General features: G+C 50.6%; 1 protein-coding gene across 1 annotated transcript in view; it reads left to right on the top strand.

Annotated features, from left to right (window-relative positions):
* Positions 1–8853, top strand: part of LOC135980945 (uncharacterized) — a 266851-nt gene extending 257998 nt beyond the window's left edge. The window contains exon 6 of the mRNA XM_065581728.1: positions 8331–8853. Within this exon, the coding sequence (XP_065437800.1) occupies positions 8331–8440 (110 nt within the window). The 3' untranslated portion in view covers positions 8441–8853. The remainder of the gene's footprint in view (positions 1–8330) is intronic.
* The last annotated feature ends 13091 nt before the right edge of the window (positions 8854–21944 follow it).

Raw genomic sequence — 21944 nt, 5'->3', positions numbered from 1 at the left:
CCATCATAATATGGCTTCATCATATTCACATGGTACACCCGGCGGTGGTGCGCCCGGTTCGACAGCTCCACCACATAGTTTACCTCATTTAGTTGCTTGACAACCTTGAAGGGCCCTTCCCAGGTGGCCTGGAGTTTGTTTTTCCTCATGGGGATGAGGACCATCACCTGATCCCCGGTAGCGAAGGCGCGGGCCCGTGCTGTGCGGTCATACCAGACCTTCTGCCTCCTCTGGGCTCTGGTCAGATTCTCCCTGGCCAGGCCCATGAGCTCGGCATGGTCCCGGAAGGTCAGGACATACTCCACCACTGACTCTCCCTCGGGAGTTGCCTTCCTCTCCCATTCGTCTCTCATCAGGTCCAGGGGCCCCCTTACCCGCCTTCCATATAACAGTTCGAAAGGCTAAAACCTGGTAGACTCCTGGGGTACCTCCCTGTATGCGAACAGTGGGTGAGGTAAGTACTTGTCCCAGTCCTGTGGGTGCTGGTTCATAAATGCATCATCTTTAGCGTTCCGTTATACGTCTCCACCAGCCCATTGGATTGGGGGTGTTATGCTGAGGCCCAGTTGTGCCGGACCCCGCATTTCTCCCACAAGCACCGGAGTAGGGCCGACATGAAGTCGGACCCTTGGTCTGTTAAGACTTCCTTGGGAAACCCCACTCGGCTGAAAATGGTCAGCAGCGCATCTGCCACAGTGTCTGCTTCGATGGATGATAAGGGCACTGCCTCGGAGTAGTGGGTGGTGAAATCTACCACCACCAGAATGTATTTCTTCCCAGACCGGGTCGACTTATTGAGAAGTCCCACTATGTCCATAGCCACCTTCTGGAAAGGCTCCTCTATGATGGGCAAAAGTCTCAAAGCCGCTTTCCCCTTGTCCCGGGCCTTCCCCACCCTCTGGCAGGGGTCACAGAATCGGCAGTACGGTCGGACGTTGGTGAAGACCCCAGGCCAGTAAAAGTTCTGCAGCAGCCTCTGCCTGGTGCGCCGGATTCCCTGGTGCCCTGCGAGAGGGATGTCATGGGCCAGGTACAGTAGCTTGCGGCGAAACTTCTGGAGTACCACCAGCTGCCTCCTGATCCACCAGGACTCCATCTCCCCGGGGGGAGCCCATTCTCGGTATAGGAACCCCTTCTCCCACAGGAACCTCTCCTTGCAACCTCTCCTCATGGTCTGTACCGCACTGAGGTCAGCCAGGTCCTTTGGCTTCCTCAAGGAGGGATCTTTCTGCAACTCGGCCTGGAATTCGGCGGCTGGGGAAGGGACGGAGACCTGTTCCCTCTCGTCGGCTGGGTCGGAAGCCACAGCCCCCCTGAGTCTTGTCCTTGGGTGTTCCCTCCCCACCAGGGTAGGGTTCTGTGCCTCCGGTGTGACATCCTTCCCAAGGTCAGTGCCTAGTGCCCCTCGCTGGCTCTGGCTCTGGGTCACGACTAAGGCGTTCTGGGGGTTGCTTGGCCCGTCCTCTAGGTCCCCCCCATCAACACCTCAGTGGGCAAATGGTGGTGCACTCCCACGTCCTTGGGGCCCTCCTTGGCCCCCCATTTTAGGTGTACCCTTGCCACAGGCACCTTGAATGGAGTCCCATCCACCCCCGTCAGGGTCAGGAAGGTCTTGGGTATCACCTGATCTGGAGCTACCACCTCGGGCCGGGCCAGTGTCACCTCAGTGCCCGTGTCCCAGTATCCATAGGCTTTCCTCCGATCCACCTCCAGGGGAACGAGGCACTCGCTCCGCAGGGACAGTCCCGCGCCCACCCTGTAAATGGAGAACTTTGAGTCCGGAGCATCCGGCCCCCCAGAGAAGCTGGCCTGGGGCCCTTCTCTCTCTCGAGCAGTTGATAAGCTGCCAGCCCCCCTTGCCTGGGAAGCCTGCCCCTCGTCCGTCTGGGCCTCTACCAAGTTAACACGGTGTGGGTTCGGTCTGCTCAGTCTGTCCTTGAGCTTGGGGCACTGGGCCTGAATGTGGCCTCTTTGGCCGCAGTAATAGCAGCTCATGTCCCGTTGCTCCCCTCGAACCGGTCGGTTGTCCCTGACGCTGGGCATTCCCCTTTGTAGGGGATTCCCCATATTCCCCCTTTGGGAGGTCCCCGGGTGACTCTCTCTCTGCATCGCTGCGGGCCTGTTCTTTTGGGACTCCTCCCTGCCTCCCCCTGACCGGCTCTCCACAAACTCATCAGCCAGCCGCCCTGCATATCGCGGGTTCTCTGGCTTTTTGTCCCTCAACCACAGCCTCAGGTCGGATGGGCACCGCTCATACAGTTGCTCCAGTACCGCAGTTTAACCAGGTCCTCCTTTGTCTGGGCCCCATCTGCCCACTTGCTGGCGTATCCCTCCATGCGGACGGCTAGTTGCAGATATGAGATCTCAGGGGTTTTATCCTGATTCCGGAACCTTTCCCGGTTCATCTCAGGAGTCAGCCCAAACTCGCGTAGCAGGGCCTTTTTGAATAGTTCGTAGTCCCCTCTCTCCGCCCCTTCCAGTTGGCGGTACAATGCCACGGCTTTGGGGTCCAGTAAGGGGGTGAGAACCCGGAGTCTGTCCGCAAGATCAACCTGGTGCAGCTCGCAGGCCATCTCAAAGGCATCCAGGAAGTCTCCATGTCCTCCCCCTCCTTACGCAGGGCCTGGATGGACTTATCAAAGCTCCGTGCAGTCCTGGGTCCCCCCTCACTCACCGCAGCCGGGGGCTCGCTGCCCCTCAGCCTCGCCAGCTCCAGTTAATGCTGACACTGTCTCTCTTCATGCTGCCTCTGTTTCTCTTTCTCCTCCCGTTCATGCTGCCTCTGTTTCTCTTTCTCCTCCCATTCATGCTGTCTCTGTTCACGATCCCCCAGCTCTCTCAGTTTTAGCTCTTTCTCCCATTCCAGCCGTTTCCGCTCCACGGATGCCGAGCGTGGCCGGGAGGATTCCCTGCTGGCCAGGGGGGTCACGGTGCCCTCAGTATTTGCTGGGCTCCTCCCCACCCTTCCCCTAGGCATAGGAAGGAGGGGTCTCGGGAAGCCCTCAGCAGCCGGCTGACCACTCCCAGCTAGGACAGACACTGGTGCCTGCGCTACATCTGCCAGGCTGCTTCCCTCAGAGACAGGGATCAGTTCATTCGAGCGATCTCCCTCCTCCAGCTGGGCCATGAGCTGTTCTTTGGTGAGCCTCCCACTGCGCAGCTCCCTCTGCCTGCACAGCTCCACCAGGTCACTCTTAAGCCGCTTGGCATACATCTTCCTGCTGGCCACTCACAGGCCTGGGTGCTCTCTGCTCCCCACAGTTTCCAGGGAGTCCCCTAGTGTCCCAGCCCTTCTCGAGGTCACCACCTCTCTGTCAGGGTCGAGCTGCAGACTCCTCCGCCCCTGGGACCACTCGTTGACTCTTTAGCACGCCTGGACCCCATCAATCACCCTTCGTTTTATTACTCCCCGGTCACTTACTGCAGACAGTGCCATCCACGGGGTGCAGTAGATCCCACCGCTTCCACCAGTTGTCACGGAGTGTGGGGGAGTCAGGGCCCTGCACCCCTCTTCCTGAGAGTCACCGTGACTCTCAGCCAGCCAGTAAAACAGAAGGCTTATTAGATGACAGGAACACAGTCCCAAGCAGAGTGTGTAGGTACAACCAGGACCCCTCAATCAAGTCCTTCTGGGGGGTTTAGGGAGCTTAGACCCCAGCTTGGGGTTCCCTGCGTTGCACCACCCAGACCAAAACCAAAACTAAAATACAACCCCCTCCAGGAGCTTCCTCCCCCCTCCCCTCTGCCCCTCCTCTCCTTTGTTCAGTCTCCTGGGCAGAAAGTGTCAGTTCTCCCAACAACCCCACTCCTGGCTCAGGTTACAGCTCAGGTATCTTCCTTAACTCCCTTGCTACATTCCCAGGTCAAATCCGCCCCGCTCCCTGCTCCGGCACACTGTGCTATACAGGAGGCCTGTGATATCTGGGGGTGGGAGTGGAGCGAGGGGAGGGGTCAGATTAGATGATCTAATGTTCTCTTCTGGCCTTAAAGTCTACAAATCTCTGAAAACCAGAGTGTGGCACATTGAGCAGCCTCTGATGTTTTCATGTGTAGCCTGCTTGATCCCCAGAGCTAACAGTGAGTGAGTTGGGGGGTGATACAGGGGGAGCAGCTCAAACATCCAAAGGGGCTGGCCATGGGCAGGACATTCGCCCTGCAGTGCAGGGGTGGGAGTGGCAGTGACATCACAAGGGCCTTTTGCAACACCTCGGCTGATTGGTCAAAGGAGGTCGGGAGGCGGTGACCTCACAGAGAGTCCATGGCAACGGCCAGGCAGGACAGGCTGCAGGGCAGGGGCAATCTCAGAGACCCCCCTTGGTTTGCTGCAGCCAGTCTCCTTCCCGAGGTCTCCCCTTGCGGCCTGAGGGAGAATTCAGGTTCAGGTGCGTGAGCGCGAGGAGGAGCCTCTTTGGAGTTTCCCCCTTTCCCGCTACTGATTTAGCTAGAAAACAGCCGTCCCTGTTGAGAAGGTCAGAGCCTCCGAGCGGTTTGGAACCTGTTCAGCCTGAGCCATCTGGTGCCGGCCAAATTCTAGCCACTGGAAACACTAGGTTAAGGTGGGAGAATTTTTCCCCCACTGAGGCCTTTGTACCATAGAGTCACTGGGGACATTCGGGTTTGTGTCTCTTTTGTTTTCCCTTTTCCCTGCTTCTCTCCCTCCACAGGCGAGGATGGGGCTGCTCTCCAGCCCTCGTTGTGGGAGGCCCTCACAAAGCGATGGGACAGGAAGAGTGCTCTGACAGTGATCCCCACCGGGGCTCTGGGCCATCCTTTGGGCCATGTGGTGAGAACCCTCAGCCTCCCGCCCCGCAGAGTGTGAACGCTGATTGGCTGAGCTGGGGGCTAAAGCTGGACCCTTTCTACTCCATCAGTCACCTGACATGTTAGAGAGTTAAACAGGCTGTAGATCTCCTCCTGCAGCAACAGAACAGGCCTGTCCCAAGAGCCCCTCCTTGCCACTGAGTCCTGATGGCCTTTGATCAGGGCCAGGTGCCTGACAGACAATCATCTGCCCTACATGGGCTCTTTGCTTTTAAATTAACTTCCCATACGTAGCCTGGGCCCAGACTCCCCTTAAAGGGACCAGCAACCCCATGACACCTCTGCACTGACGTTGGTTCGTCTACATGGAGCTATTTATCTAGGTTTCTCAGTTGGTGCCCATCACCACAGTATCTGAGGGCCAAGTATCTGGGTGTCATTTGTCCTGTGGGGAGGCAATCTCTGTTCCCCGTAACAAGAGACTGACTTTTTTGTTCTAATTCAATATAAAGGTGCACAAGTGATAGTGAGCAGGGGCTTGTTAACACTAGAAAGTTGTAGAGCTTGAGCTCTACTAGTATAGTTCAAGCAGTACAACCCCCCTTGTATGGGGACAGTCATATCAGTATAACGGTGCTTTATACCGGTACAGTGAGGGGAATAAGCGATATTGGTGTAAGACACTTGTATGAGGCTATAACTGTGTGCACAGTAGACATTGTGCTGGCACAACTATTAAGAGAGATGTAAATAAATGCATCCCCCCCAAAATAGTTCTAGAACTACCAAGAACTGTGTGCAGACCAGGCCTTTAAACGTTAGGAAACACCAGAATGAAGGTTGCTTGTACGACCTTAGCACAGTGTCGTTGTGCGTATGTCTTATGATACAGACTCACAGGTGTGGCCTTGGGGTCAATTCTCTTCCCCTCTGCATCAGTTTCCTCCACACTACCAGGGGAAGTGGTGGTTTCTCCATCTCTTGATTTCTTCCAATGAAGACTAGATGCCTTTCTGGAGTGTGCTTTGGTCCAAAACTAGTCACTGTGCTATACAGGAGGCCTGTGATATCCAGAGAGGGGAGGGTCGGCAAGGGGAGGGGTATCATATTAGATGATCTAATGGTCTCTTCTGTCTTTAAAGTCTAGAAATCTCTGAAAACCTGAGTGTGGCACATTGAACAGCCTCTGATGTTTTCATGAGTAGCCTGCTTGATCCCCAGAGCTATCAGTGTGTGTGTGGGGGGGGGGATACAGGGGGAGCAGCTCAAACATCCAAAGGGGCTGGCCAGGGGCAAGACATTCGCCCTGCAGTGCAGCGGTGGGAGTGGCAGTGACATCACAAAGGCCTTTTGCAGCACCTCGGTTGATTGGTCAAAGGAGGTCGGGAGGTGGTGACCTCACAGAGTCTCCATGGCAATGGCCAGGCAGGGCAGGCTGCAGGGCAGGGGCAATCTCAGAGACCCCCCCTTGAGCCGGATGCCGCCCGCAGAAGAACCAGAACCACCCTTGGTTTGCTGCAGCCAGTCTCCTTCCCGAGGTCTCCCCTTGTGACTCCGCTCAGTTCAGTCTCGAAGGGGGGAGAGAAGTTGTCACGGAGTATGGGGGAATCAGGGCCCTGCACCCCTCTTCCTGAGATTCACAGGTTTCAGAGTAGCAGCCGTGTTAGTCTGTATCCGCAAAAAGAACAGGAGTACTTGTGGCACCTTAGAGACTAACAAATTTATTAGAGCATAATCTTTCGTGGACTACAGCCCACTTCTTCGGATGCATATAGAGTGGAATAAATATTGAGGAGATATATATACACACATACAGAGAGCATGAACAGGTGGGAGTTGTCTTACCAACTCTGAGAGGCCAATTAAGTAAGAGAAAAAAAACTTTTGAAGTGATAATTAAGCTAGCCCAGTACAGACAGTTTGATAAGAAGTGTGAGAATACTTACAAGGGGAGATAGATTCAATGCTCAGCCATTCCTAGTCCTTATTCAATCCTGAGTTGATTGTGTCTAGTTTGCATATCAATTCCAGCTCAGCAGTCTCTCGTTGGAGTCTGTTTTTGAAGTTTTTCTGTTGTAAGATAGCCACCTGCAGGTCTGTCACTGAATGACCAGACAGGTTAAAGTGTTCTCCCACTGGTTTTTGAGTATTATGATTCCTGATGTCAGATTTGTGTCCATTAATTCTTTTGCGTAGAGACTGTCCGGTTTGGCCAATGTACATGGCAGAGGGGCATTGCTGGCACATGATGGCATATATCACATTGGTAGATGTGCAGGTGAACGACCCCCTGATGGTATGGCTGATGTGATTAGGTCCTATGATGATGTCACTTGAATAGATATGTGGACAGAGTTGGCATCGGGCTTTGTTACAAGGATAGGTTCCTGGGTCAGTGGTTTTGTTCAGTGATGTGTGGTTGCTGGTGAGTATTTGCTTTAGGTTGGGGGGTTGTCTGTAAGCGAGGACAGGTCTGTCTCCCAAGATCTGTGAGAGTAAAGGATCATCTTTCAGGATAGGTTGTAGATCTCTGATGATGCACTGGAGAGGTTTTAGTTGGGGGCTGAAGGTGACAGCTAGTGGTGTTCTGTTATTTTCTTTGTTGGGCCTGTCTTGTAGGAGGTGACTTCTGGGTACTCGTCTGGCTCTGTCAATCTGTTTTTTCACTTCAGCAGGTGGGTATTGTAGTTTTAAGAATGCTTGATAGAGATCTTGTAGGTGCTTGTCTCTATCTGAGGGATTGGAGCAAATGCGGTTATATCTTAGAGCTTGGCTGTAGACAATGGATCGTGTGGTGTGTCCTGGATGGAAGCTGGAGGCATGTAGGTAAGTGTAGCGGTCAGTAGGTTTCCGGTATAGGGTGGTATTTATGTGACCATCGCTTATTAGCACAGTAGTGTCCAGGAAATGGACCGCTTGTGTGGATTGATCTAGACTGAGGTTGATGGTGGGATGGAAATTATTGAAATCATGGTGAAATTCCTCAAGGGCTTCTTTTCCATGGGTCCAGAAGATGAAGATGTCATCAATGTAGCGCAAGTAGAGTAGGGGCATTAGGGGACGAGAGCTAAGGAAGCGTTGTTCTAAGTCAGCCATAAAAATGTTGGCATACTGTGGGGCCATGCGGGTACCCATAGCAGTGCCGTTGACTTGAAGGTATATATTGTCCCCAAATGTGAAATAGTTGTGGGTGAGGACAAAGTCACAAAGTTCAGCCACCAGGTTAGCTGTGACATTATCGGGGATACTGTTCCTGATAGCTTGTAGTCCATCTTTGTGTGCAATATTGGTGTAGAGGGCTTTGTAGATAAATCTCTAATAATTTTCATATGACTTTACATTGTGCCTCTTCATATAACCTTGTGGTGGCTCTACCCACGTGTGACCTCTGTTTTCATGGGACTTTATATCAAAGCCTCATTTAGAAACTTTGCATTGCCCTTGGTATAATATTATAGCCCCTTATAAGGATAGAATAAGATAAAAGAAAAATTTCTTTTTGCTAGCAGTAGAACAAGAGCTCTCTCCCCCCCGCCACTCTTAATCAATTGCCCTGTTGAATGAATGAGGTGTGGATGAGCAAGGCATGGAAGGCAGCACCTCCAGACAGCCTCAACTGTTGGAGAGGGGCTGGGAGCCAGACCCAAGGACAATAAAACGTGTCAAGTGGGCTCATTAAAGACAAGCAGACATACCCACGGCCTCAGGGGTTAGAAGCAAGCACCTTCTTTTGGAAACACCCTCTTTGCAGCATTGGAACAACACTCAAAAGAAAGCAGCACAAAGGACCAATGGACACAGACACAGAGTTTGAATCTGGTATAGATTTGCATAAGAGGAAAGCTGCTATAAAAGTGAGGTGTCTTGCAGAGGACCCCGGGTCTCGTCTTGTCAACATGGGAGCATCGATCCGGATCGGCAGAAGCCCGGCTCCACCCCCTCCCCCATCTAACTCACCTGGCCAGTGAAGTTAAGGGGAGCAAATAATTGGTAACAACAAGACGGAGTGTGTTTGTGTGTGTGTGTGAGTGTAAGTGTAATATATTATATGCATATAATACAGTGTTAATGAATACATGTATTACTAATAAATGTGGCGTTTTGTCTTATTCCCCCTGAAAAGATCCTGTGCAGTACTTTAAGTACAACAGCTTCTACGTCCATAGTGGGCAGGATGGTGTTTTCTAGAAGATCACCGATGGATTGTAGTTTCCTCAGGAAGTCAGTGGTGTCTCGAAGATAGCTGGGAGTGGTGGTAGCGTAGGGTCTGAGGAGAGAGTCCACATAACCAGACAAGCCTGATGTTAGGGTGCCAATGCCTGAGATGATGGGGCGTCCAGGATTTCCAGGTTTATGGATCTTGGGTAGCAAATAGAATACCCTGGTCGGGGTTCTAGGCACGTGTCTGTACAGATTTTTTCCTGTGCTTTGTCAGCTGAGATTCACTGTGACTTTCAGCCAGCCACTAAAACAGAAGGTTTATTGGACAATAAGAACGCAGTCTACAGCAGAGCTTGTAGGTACAACTCAGGTAGCTCAATGCAACTCCCAGGTCAACATTCCCAGGTCAAACCCGCCCCGCTCCCTGCTCCGTCACAACATGTTAAGAGGAATACATGAGAACACACTCTATGTTAAAAGGCCTTGTAATGCTAATGTTGCACTGTTAATGCCTGTAAACAGTATTGGAACTTTTCACAGGAGAAAAGACATTCCAGACCTGACGTGCTGTATAAAAAGGGAAACTGAGGCACGCTACCATATTGCTTTCGTGGCTAAATGCCAAGATTTCTATACTATGGACAACATCAATATCTACATCGACCTGATGTTAACTGGGCTCCAAACATTTGCCAAAGCTTGTATGGAAAAAGTTGCTATGTTCTTTAGCTCTTGGCAAGATCACACGAGACATACAGGAACCATGCTGCAAGTGCAGATCCAATCCACTATTGTTCTAACCAAGTTTCACCTTAAGTTTGTAAAGAGATTCAGTCATGTTATTGAACATGAGTTTGGTAAAACATTTCTGTTATACACGGATACGGCTTCTAACCCAGTACAAGCTGTAGTGAGACAGAACCAGGATGGGGAGCTTTTGGGATGCAATCAGTGATGTTTGTGTCATCCCTTCCTGCATCCATTTTGTGTTGGGGGTGTGACGTTATGAGTATAATATAATATCGCATTGAAAGGTGACAGGGCCAGAATAAAGTGGTCTCAAATGAGCTACAGACCTGCTTGTCAACTCTCTGTAATGGGCCACTCTCATTACCACTACAAAAGTAATTTTTCCTCCCTTGGTATCCTACTGTTAATTGAATTGTCTGGTTAGACTGACCTCACACTTGGTAAGGCGACTCCCATCTTTTCATGTATTTATACCTGCTCCTGTATTTTCCACTCCATGCATCTGATGAAGTGGGTTCTAGCCCACAAAAGCTTATAGAATCATAGAATATCAGGGTTGGAAGGGACCTTAAGAGGTCATCTAGTCCAACCCCCTGCTCAAAGCAGGACCAATTCCCAACTAAATCATCCCAGCCAGGGCTTTGTCAAGCTGGGCCTTAAAATCCTCCAAGGAAGGAGACTCCACCACCTCCCTAGGTAACGCATTCCAGTGCTTCACCACCGTCCTAGTGAAATAGTGTTTCCTAATATCCAACCTGGACCTCCCGCACTGCAACTTGAGACCATTGCTCCTTGTTCTGTCATCTGCCACCACTGAGAACAGCCGAGCTCCATTCTCTTTGGAACCCCCTTCAGGTAGTTGAAGGCTGCTATCAAAACCCTCCTCATTCTTCTCTATGGACCCTGGACTTCAGAAAAGCAGACTTTGACTCCCTCAGGGAACAGATGGGCAGGATCCCCTGGGAGAATAACATGAAGGGCAAAGGGGTCCAGGAGAGCTGGCTGTATTTTAAAGAATCCTTATTGAGGTTGCAGGAACAAACCATCCCGATGTGTAGAAAGAATAGTAAATATGGCAGGCGACCAGCTTGGCTAAACAGTGAAATCCTTGCTGATCTTAAACGCAAAAAAGAGGCTTATAAGAAGTGGAAGATTGGACAAATGACCAGGGAGGAGTATAAAAATATTGCTCAGGCGTGCAGGAGTGAAATCAGGAAGGCCAAATCACACTTGGAGTTGCAGTTAGCAAGAGATGTTAAGAGTAACAAGAAGGGTTTCTTCAGGTATGTTAGCAACAAGAAGAAAATCAAGGAAAGTGTGGGCCCCTTACTGAATGAGGGAGGCAACCTAGTGACCGAGGATGTGGAAAAAGCTAATGTACTCAATGATTTTTTTGCCTCTGTCTTCACGCACAAGGTCAGCTCCCAGATTGCTGCACTGGGCAGTACAGCATGGGGAGAAGGTGACCAGCCCTCTGTGGAGAAAGAAGTGGTTCGGGACTATTTAGAAAAACTGGACGTGCACAAGTCCATGGGGCCGGATGCGCTGCATCCGAGGGTGCTAAAGGAGTTGGCGGGTGAGATTGCAGAGCCATTAGCCATTATTTTTGAAAACTCATGGCGATCGGGGGAGGTCCCAGATGACTGGAAAAAGGCTAATGTAGTGCCCATCTTTAAAAAAGGGAAGAAGGAGGATCGGGGGGAACTACAGGCCAGTCAGCCTCACCTCAGTCCCTGGAAAAATTATGGAGCAGGTCCTCAAGGAATCAATTATGAAACATTTAGAGGAAAGGAAAGTGATCAGGAACAGTCAGCATGGATTCACGAAGGGGAAGTCGTGCCTGACTAACCTAATTGCCTTCTATGATGAGATAACTGGCTCTGTGGATGAGGGGAAAGCAGTGGATGTGTTATTTCTTGACTTTAGCAAAGCTTTTGATACTGTCTCCCACAGTATTCTTGCCACCAAGTTAAAGAAGTATGGGCTGGATGAATGGACTGTAAGGTGGATAGAAAGCTGGCTAGATCGTCGGGCTCAACGGGTAGTGATCAATGGCTCCATGTCTAGTTGGCAGCCGGTTTCAAGTGGAGTGCCCCAAGGGTCGGTCCTGGGGCCGGTTTTGTTTAATATCTTTATTAATGATCTGGAGGATGGTGTGGACTGCACTCTCAGCAAGTTTGCAGATGACACTAAACTAGGAGGCGTGGTAGATACACTAGAGGGTAGGGATCGGATACAGAGGGACCTAGACAAATTAGAGGATTGGGCAGAAAAAAACCTGATGAGGTTCAACAAGGACAAGTGCAGAGTCCTGCACTTAGGACGGAAGAATCCTATGCACTGCTACAGACTAGGGACCGAATGGCTAGGTAGCAGTTCTGCTGAAAAGGACCTAGGGGTCACAGTGGACGAGAAGCTGGATATGAGTCAACAGTGTGCTCTTGTTGCCAAGAAGGCTAACGGCATTTTGGGCTGTATAAGTAGGGGCATTGCCAGCAGATCGAGGAACGTGATCGTTCCCCTTTATTCGACATTGGTGAGGCCTCATCTGGAATACTGTGTCCAGTTTTGGGCCCCACACTACAAGAAGGATGTGGAAAAATTGGAAAGAGTCCAGCGGAGGGCAACAAAAATGATTAGGGGTCTGGAGCACATGACTTATGAGGAGAGGCTGAGAGAACTGGGATTGTTTAGTCTCCAGAAGAGAAGAATGAGGGGGGATTTGATAGCAGCCTTCAACTACCTGAAGGGGGGTTCCAAAGAGGATGGAGCTCGGCTGTTCTCAGTGGTGGCAGATGACAGAACAAGGAGCAATGGTCTCAAGTTGCGGTGGGGGAGGTCCAGGTTGGATATCAGGAAAAACTATTTCACTAGGAGGGTGGTGAAACACTGGAATGCGTTACCTAGGGAGGTGGTGGAGTCTCCTTCCTTGGAGGTTTTTAAGGCCCGGCTTGACAAAGCCCTGGCTGGGATAATTTAGCTGGGAATTGGTCCTGCTTTGAGCAGGGGGTTGGACTAGATGACCTCTTGAGGTCCCTTCCAACTCTGATATTCTATGATTCTATGATTCTCTTCTGGAGACTAAACAATCCCAGTTCCCTCAGCCTCTCCTTATAATTCATGTGCTCCAGACCCCTAATCACTTTTGTTGTCCTCCGATGGACTCTTTCCAATTTTTCCACATACTTCTTGTAGTGTGGGGCCCAAAACTGGACACAGTATTCCAGATGAGGCCTCACCAATGTCGAATAAAGGGGAACGATCACGTTCCTCGATCTGCTGGCAATGCCCCTACTTATACAGCCCAAAATGCCGTTAGCCTTCTTGGCAACAAGAGCACACTGTTGACTCATGTCCAGCTTCTCGTCCACTGTGACCCCTAGGTCCTTTTCTGCAGAACTGCTACCTAGCCAAATACATTTGTTAGTCTCTAACACGCCAACCACTCTGAAACCTGGGCCCAACCACTGTTCTTAGTAATGATTCAGCAAATCTTTTAGAGGAACTAAAACATTAGGGAGAATCAGGAATAGCTCAGAGATAATTAATGGAGAGGAGCAGCACAATTAATCGAGGAGATGATTGGTTGTGGTTTATTTGCTGGGTCTTAAAAGAGAACAAGGTCCTGAGTCTCCTCCCTGTCACTAGTCCTCCAGCTCAGCCAATCAGCATTGAGACTCTGCGGGGCGGGAGGCTGAGGGGTCTCACCACATGGCCCAAAGGATGGCCCAGCTCACCAGTGGGGATCACTGTCAGAGCACTCTTCCTGTCCCATCGCTTTGTGAGGGCCTCCCACAACGAGGGCTGGAGAGCAGCCCCCTCCTCGCCAGTGGAGGGACGGGAAAAGGGAAAACAAAAGAGACACAAACCCCAATGTCCCCAGTGACTCTAAGGGACAAAGGCCCTCAGTGCGGAAAAAATTCTCCCACCTTAACCTAGTGTTTCCCGTGCCTAGAATTTGGCCGGCACCAGATGGCTCAGGCTGAACAGGTTCCAAACCGCTCGGAGGCTCTGACCTTCTCAACAGGGACGGCTGTTTTCCAGCTAAATCAGTAGCGGGAAAGGGGGAAACTCCGAAGAGGCTCCTCCTCGCGCTCACGTACCTGAACCTGAATTCTCCCTCAGGCCTCAAGGGGAGACCTCGGGAAGGAGACTGGCTGCAGCAAACCAAGGGGGGTCTCTGAGATTGCCCCTGCCCTGCAGCCTGTCCCGCCTGCCCGTTGCCATGGACTCTCTGTGAGGTCACCGCCTCCCGACGTCCTTTAACCAATCAGCCGAGGTGCTGCAAAAGACCCTTGTGATGTCACTGCCACTCCCACCGCTGCACTGCATGGCTAATGTCCTGCCCCTGGCCAGCCCATTTGGATGTTTGAGCTGCTTGATGGGAAGCTAATTTAAAAGCAAAGATCCCATGCAGGGCAGATGATTGTCTGTCAGGCACCTGGCCCTGATCAAAGGCCATCAGGACTCAGTGGCAAGGAGGGGCTCTTGGGACAGGCTTGTTCTGTTGCTGCAGGAAGAGATCTACAGCCTGTTTAACTCTCTAAGCTGTCAGGTGACTGATGGAGTAGAAAGGTTCCAGGTTTAGTCCCCAGCTCAGCCAATCAGCGTTCAGACTCTGCAGGGCGGGAGGCTGAGGGGTCTCACCACATGGCCCAAAGGATGGCCCAGAGCCCCGGTGGGGATCACTGTCAGAGCACTCTTCCCTCTTAGTCTTCTCTTTTCCAAACTAAACAAACCCAATTCTTTCAGCCTTCCTTCATAGGTCATGTTCTCAAGACCTTTAATCATTCTTGTTGCTCTTCTCTGGACCCTCTCCAATTTCTCCACATCTTTCTTGAAATGTGGTGCCCAGAACTGGACATAATACTCCACTTGAGGCCTAACCAGTGCAGAGTAGAACGGAAGAATGACTTTGCGTGTCTTGCTCACAACACACCTGCTAATACATCCCAGAATCATGTTTGCTTTTTTTGCAACAGTGTCACACCGTTGACTCATATTTAGCTTGTGGTCCACTATAACCCCTAGATCCCTTTCTGCCATACTCCTTCCTAGACAGTCTCTTCCCATTCTGTATGTGTGAAACTGATTTTTCCTTCCTAAGTGGAGCATTTGTCTTTGTTAAACTTCATCCTGTTTACCTCAAACCATTTCTCCAATTTGTCCAGATCATTTTGAATTATGACCCTGTCCTCCAAAGCAGTTGCAATCCCTCCCAGTTTGGTATCATCCGCAAACTTAATAAGCGTACTTTCTATGCCAATATCTAAGTAGTTGATGACGATATTGAACAGAGCCGGTCCCAAACCAGACACCTGCGGAACCCCACTTGTTATACCTTTCCAGCAGGATTGGGAACCATTAATAACAACTCTCTGAGTACGGTTATCCAGCCAGTTATACACCCACCTTATAGTAGCCCCATCTAATTGTATTTGCCTAGTTTATTGATAAGAATATCATACGAGACTGTATCAAATGCCTTACTAAAGTCTAGGTATACCACATCCACAGCTTCTCCCTTATCCACAAGATTCGTTATCCTATCAAAGAAAGCTATCAGATTGGTTTGACACGATTTGTTCTTTACAAATCCATGCTGGCTGTTCCCTATCACCTTACCGCCTGTGACGGTGCTGCCCGTGGGAGCCGGCTGAGGTCACTCAATCAGGGTGAACTGCAAACAAAACGGGGCAGACCAACCCCAAATGCTGGTGGATATTCCAATACTTAGATTTATCAAGCCAGCACAAAACAGCTTCTATAGTACCTCACTGGTTACTCAGAAGTCCAAACAACGCAGTTCCCTTAAAGTACCCAGCCTCCGTCCAGACACACCTGTCAGATACGATGATGATTACTGAAAATCTTACTTCATCATATAAAAGAAAAGGTTCTTCCAATCCCAAAGGATCAGCCACATACCCAGGTCCGATTATAACTTAGATCTTACCCAAAATACACGCTAATAACCAATTCTTATTAACTAAACTAAAATTTATTAAAAAAGAAAAGAGAGAGAGTGTTGGTTAAAAGATCAATATACAGACAGACTTGAATTCAATTCTTGAGGTTCAGGTACATAGCAGAGGTGAGCTTATAGTGGCCAAAAGTCCTTTTAGATATAGTCCCTAGGTTATAGTCCAATGTCCATATTCAGGGTGACTGCAGTCAGTGACTGGGGATCTCAATCCTTGTGGCTTAAGATTTCCCCCTCTTGAAACCCAAAGCAGATCTGAGACGAAGCAGAATCATGTCCCAGGGTTCTTATACATTTCCAGCAGCCTGTCGGCCTGAGAAAACCATAGGCTTAATTCTCCTTCCAAACATCCTGGCAATTAGCACAGGGTAATTTGTCCATTAAACAGTTCAGATACAGGTTACCACAACCTTCAAAGAGACATATAGACAATAATACTGTTTCACTCAAGTATCATCATAAATGTTAATATTCCTTTTTGATCTTCGAATTAAAGTTACAGCAATAGACAAGACTTGTTTGCTTATATCACAAGACCTGAGCAAACATCTTCCCTTGAGATCTCTAAAAAGGCAGACTTGCATTTCAAAGCTCTATTCATTTACATATCTTCCTAACCAGTTTCTACAATTCACCCATGGGTTAGGTCAGTCTGAGTTAATTAACTCTTTCTGGCCCTGTCATCTTTCAATGAAATATTATTTTACACTCATAACGTCACACCACCTTCCAAGTGTTTGCAGATGATTTCCTTAATTGCTTGCTCCATTATCTTCCCTGGCACAGAAGTTAAACTAACTGGTCTGTAGTTTCCTGGGTTGTTTTTATTTCCCTTTTTATAGATGGGCGCTATATTTGCCCTTTTCCAGTCTTCTGGAATCTCTCCCGTCTCCCATGATTTTCCAAAGATAATAGCTAGAGGCTCAGATACCTCCTCTATTAGCTCCTTGAGTATTCTAGGATGCATTTCATCAGGCCCTGGTGACTTGCAGGCACGAAAGCTTATGCTGAAATAAATTGGTTAGTCTCTAAGGTGCCACAAGTACTCCTGTTCTTTTAACTTTTCTAAGTGATTTTTAACTTGTTCTTTTTTTATTTTATCCTCTAACCCTACCCCCTTCCCATTAGCATTCACTATGTTAGGCATTCCTTCAGACTTCTCGGTGAAGACCGAAACAAAGAAGTTATTAAGCATCTCTGCCATTTCCAAGTTTCCTGTTTCTGTTTCTCCCTCCTCACTGAGCAGTGGGCCTACCCTGTCCTTGGTCTTCCTCGTGCTCAGGGCCGGCTCTAGGCACCAGCAAAGCAAGCACGTGCTTGGGGCAGCCCACTTGCAGGGGCGGCAGGGATCCAGCCTGGGGGCTGAGAACCAACAGGGGGCCCTGGGAGCTGTAGTTCCTTGGTTAGCTCCCTGCCTATAGAGCCAGCCCTGGAGCAGGGAAAGAACTACATTTCCCAGCATTCCCTTGGCCACTACCAACAGGAAAAAGTGGAGGGAGGGAGGTAGCTGAGACCTCATGCTGCAGCAGGCAGTGAATGGAGAGCTGCGCTGGGAAGGGCAGGGATACCATATTTTAACATTCAAAAAATAGGACACTCCACGGGGAGGGAGGGTAGCCCCACCCTGCCCCCATCCACTCCCTCTGACTGCCCCCCACAGAAACCCCAACCCATCCAACCCCCCTGCTCCCTGTCCCCTAATCACCTCCCCCCCGGACTCCTGCCCCAACTGCCCCCCAGGACCCCACCCCCTATCTAAGCCCCACTGGTCCTTGTCCCCTGATTGCCCCCTCCCGGAACCCCACCCTCTATCTAAGCCTCCCTTCTCCTTGTCCCCAACTTCCCCCTCCTGAGACCCCCCCCAACTTCCCCCCTAGGACCCCACCCCCTACCTGTCCCCTGACAAACCCCTGGGACTCCCATGTCTATCCAACTGCTGCCTGTCCCCTGACTGCTCCCCCCAACCCCCTGACCCATCTAACTCCCCCCTTCTCCCTGACCCTGACTGCCCCCCCAAACCTCCGCCCCTCTATGAGACAAAGGTCTAAGTGGGGGAAAAATTCTCCTACCTTAACCTAGTGTTTCCTGTGCTTAGAATTTGGCCGGCATCAGATGGCTCAGGCTGAACAGGTTCCAAACTGCTCTGAAGCTCTGTCCTTCTCAACAGGGACATCTGTTTTCTAACTAAATCAGTAGTGAGAAAAGGGGAAACTCCTTCTGGACAAGTTCCCTTCCCCCTCTGCATCAGTTTCCTCCAAACTACCAGGGGAAGTGGTGGTTTTTCCATCTCTTGATTGTTTCCAATGAAGACTAGATGCCTTTCTGGAGTGTGCTTTGGTCTAAAACTAGCCACTGTGCTATACAGGAGGCCTGTGATATCCAGGGTGGGACAGATTAGATGATCTAATGGTCTCTTCTGGCCATAAAGTCTAGAAATCTCTGAAAACCTGAGGGTGGCACATTGAGCAGCCTCTGATGTTTTCATGTGTAGCGTGTTTGATCCCCAAAGCTAACAGTGAGTGAGTGTGTGTGGGGGGGGGGTGATACAGGGGGAGCAGCTCAAACATCCAAAGGGGCTGGCCAGGGGCAGGACATTAGCCCTGCAGGGCAGCAGTGGGTGTGGCAGTGACATCACAAGGGCCTTTTGCAGCACATCGGCTGATTGGTATCTAGTCTTCATTGGAAGACATCAAGAGATGGAGAAACCACCACTTTCCCTGCTAGTTTGGAGGAAACTGATGTAGAGGGGAAGGGAATTGACCCCAGGGCCATACCTGTGAGTCTGTATCATAATACATACGCACAGCGACAATGTGCTAAGGTTGTACAAGCAACCATCATTCTGGTGTTTCCTAACGTTTAAAGGCCTGGTCTTTGTAGTTATATAACTATATAACTTAATTATATTAACAACGGTCAGGATCACGCAGCCCAGACAGGCTTCCTCCATGTGGGCCGGCAGCCATCTGAAGGTTTGTTTTGAAACTGAAACAGTCTGAAAATGGGGTCAGCTAGTGAAAACCAGACAAATTATGGGATCCCATGGAAGGAATGATGAGAATTTGAAGAAGTCCCAGAATGCCATAAGGTAGCCTTTAACTCACCGCAATATGTGACCCATTGTGCGTTGAGCTTACTGGCCACATACTCCACCTTGGATACCTGGCCAGAATTCTGTGTCCTAATTTCCGGGGTGTGTGGACACCGTTAGTTTCACAAAGCAAGCAACGGAAGCCGTTGTCGACAAAGCAGGGTGGGCGCACTCTTTGGGTTTGTGATACCTGTATAATTATAGCATAAAGAACACTGTCGAGAAGACTTCCCTGTGCACGGCTTTAGGCTGGAGCTCCTGCAGCAGCTCCAGAATCCCAGTGAGCAAAACCATCTGAAACCCCTTCTGCTCTGTCCCAGATTTTCCACCACAGAGGCCCAACATCTGTTCTGGAGCCAAACGAGCTTACGCCCAGAGTACAATGAAAACTAGCTGTGAGGAACCCTTGAAGGCAACCTAGCAGATGTCTTCCACACCGGCTGGGAATGTGAAGACAGCTTCACGGTGGGGTGGAGCTGCTCGACTCGCTGTGAGGATGGCGCCTCCTCCTGGCCGTTCCGGGGATTAGCTCTGTGAGGTCAACGCCCCTTCCTGGGGTCACACGCCGTCTCCCGCTCTTGGTCTGCAGCCCTCTCTTGCTCCAGGAGCCTCTTCATGACTCAGCCCTCCAGTCAGGTTGCTCAGCGCTCCCCTTTTCCGGGGTAGAGTCCTTCAAAGTCTCCTCTGTCCCAGGGGCGTCCAGCAGTCCTCATGCCTGGTGCCCTGACCCTGTCAGTCCTGCACACCCAGGGAGTCTTCCAGCTCACTGCCCCGCCAGTGCCACTCCCCCAGTGGCAGGTAGGAGAACCCGGGCCTGCCCTCTACTCCAGCCCAGGGACCCTACAACACCCAGCCAAGGTCCGTTCAGTCCCCAACCTTGCTGCTTGCCCCCTAGGCTGCTTCCTGCTCTGTGTCCCACAGGCTCCCTTCTCTACCCGGCTCTCTTCAGGGTCCACCCTGACCCTTCCCTCCTGGCCAGGCCCCCAGGGGCCTACTCTTCCCTTGGGTTCCCTCCTTCCCTCTCTACTAAACAGAGGGTGACCACAAACTTCCTCCCAGCCGCCTTTGCTGCTGCCAGCCTCCTAGCCCATCTCTGCTCTAATCAAGGCTCTTCGCCCAGCCTCTGTCTCCCTCGTTTGCTGCTTCATGGGCTGATTGGACCTGCCTGGCCTACTCCAGCCCTCGCAGAAGCAGCATGGGGAGTCCACCCCATCACACCTGGATGAAGAACTCCAGCCCCAGCCGCTCTCACGGGGGAGACTGACACTTCCCGGCGATCTCCAGGAGTGCGAGGCACCTCGCTTTGCCCTTGGCACAAGGCAACTTTGTCTGTGCTGCCGGGGACCAGCTGCCTGACTCCCCTGGCCAGGGACACCCAAAGTCCCTCCCTCCAGGCCTCACAGGCCCCGCTGCTGCTCCTTAGGTTAGCGACGGGCAGGCTCCAGCTCCTTCTTGTGGGTGAGGAGAATTTATTCTGTGATCCACTGTAGCCTGCTTGATCCCCAGAGCTAACAGTGAGTTGTGGGGGTTGATACAGGGGGAGCAGCTCAAACATCCAAAGGGGCTGGCCAGGGGCAGGACATTAGCCCTGCAGTGCAACGGTGGGAGTGGCAGTGACATCACAAGGGCCTTTTCCAGCACCTCGGCTGATTGGTCAAAGGAGGTCGGGAGGCGGTGACCTCACAGAGAGTCCATGGCAAGGGCCAGGCAGGACAGGCTGCAGGGCAGCGGCAATCTCAGAGACCCCCCTTGGTTTGCTGCAGCCAGTCTCCTTCCCGAGGTCTCCCCTTGAGGCCTGAGGGAGAATTCAGGTTCAGGTACGTGAGCGCGAGGAGGAGTCTCTTCGGAGTTTCCCCCTTTCCCGCTACTGATTTAGCTGGAAAACAGGCTGTAGGTCTCCTCCTGCAGCAACAGAATCGGCCTGTCCCAAGAGCCCCTCCTTGCCACTGAGTCCTGATGGCCTTTGATCAGGGCCAGGTGCCTGACAGACAATCATCTGCCCTACATGGGCTCTTTGCTTTTATATTAGCTTCCCATACGTAGCCTGGGCCCAGACTCCACTTAAAGGGACCAGCAACCCCATGACACCTCTGCACTGACATTAGTTCATCTACATGGAGCTATTTATCTAGGTTTCTCAGTTGGTGCCCATCACCACAGTATCTGAGGGCCAAGTATCTGGGTGTCATTTGTCCTGTGGGGAGGCAATCTCTGTTCCCCGTAACAAGAGACTGACTTTTTTGTTCTAATACAATATAAAGGTGCACGAGTGATAGTGAGCAGGGGCTTGTTTACACTAGAAAGTTGTAGAGCTTGAGCTCTACTAGTATAGTTCAAGCAGTACAACCCCCCTTGTATGGGGACAGTCATATCAGTATAACGGTGCTTTATACCAGTACAGTGAGGGGAAAAAGCGATATTGGTGTAAGACACTTGTATGAGGCTATAACTGTGTGCACAGTAGATGTTGTGCTGGGACAACTATTAAGGGAGATATAAATAAATGCATCCCTACCCAAAATAGTTCTAGAACTACCAAGAACTGTGTGCAGACCAGGCCTTTAAACGTTAGGAAACACCAGAATGAAGGTTGCTTGTACAACCTTAGCACACTGTCGCTGTGCGTGTGTATTTGATGCAGACTCACAGGTGTGGCCTTGGGGTCAATTCCCTTCCCCTCTGCATCAGTTTCCTCCAAACTACCAGGGGAAGTGGTGGTTTCTCCATCTCTTGATGTCTTCTGATGAAGACTAGATGCCTTTCTGGAGTGTGCTTTGGTCCAAACCTAGCCACTATGCTATACAGGAGGCCTGTGTTATCAGGGTGGGACAGATTAGATGATCAAATGGTCTCTTCTGTCCTTAAAGTCTAGAAATCTCTGAAAACCTGAGTGTGGCTGTGACGTTACTGATATAATCTGGGACCATATAGATCATTTTTGCAACCAAGGTCCTGTAGTGGCACGCAAATCTTGTATAAAGGGGGTCTTGTATAAAAGAATTAATGGACACAAATCTGACATCAGGAATCATAATACTCAAAAACCAGTGGGAGAACACTTTAACCTGTCTGGTCATTCAGTGACAGACCTGCGGGTGGCTATCTTACAACAGAAAAACTTCAAAAACAGACTCCCAGGAGAGACTGCTGAGCTGGAATTGATATGCAAACTAGACACAATCAACTCAGGATTGAATA

The sequence above is a fragment of the Chrysemys picta genome, chromosome 1, assembly GCF_011386835.1.
Source record: "Chrysemys picta bellii isolate R12L10 chromosome 1, ASM1138683v2, whole genome shotgun sequence".
Lineage (NCBI taxonomy): Eukaryota > Metazoa > Chordata > Testudines > Emydidae > Chrysemys > Chrysemys picta.
The sequence above is the reverse complement of the archived record's forward strand: the minus strand, read 5'-3'. Positions and strand labels throughout refer to the sequence as shown.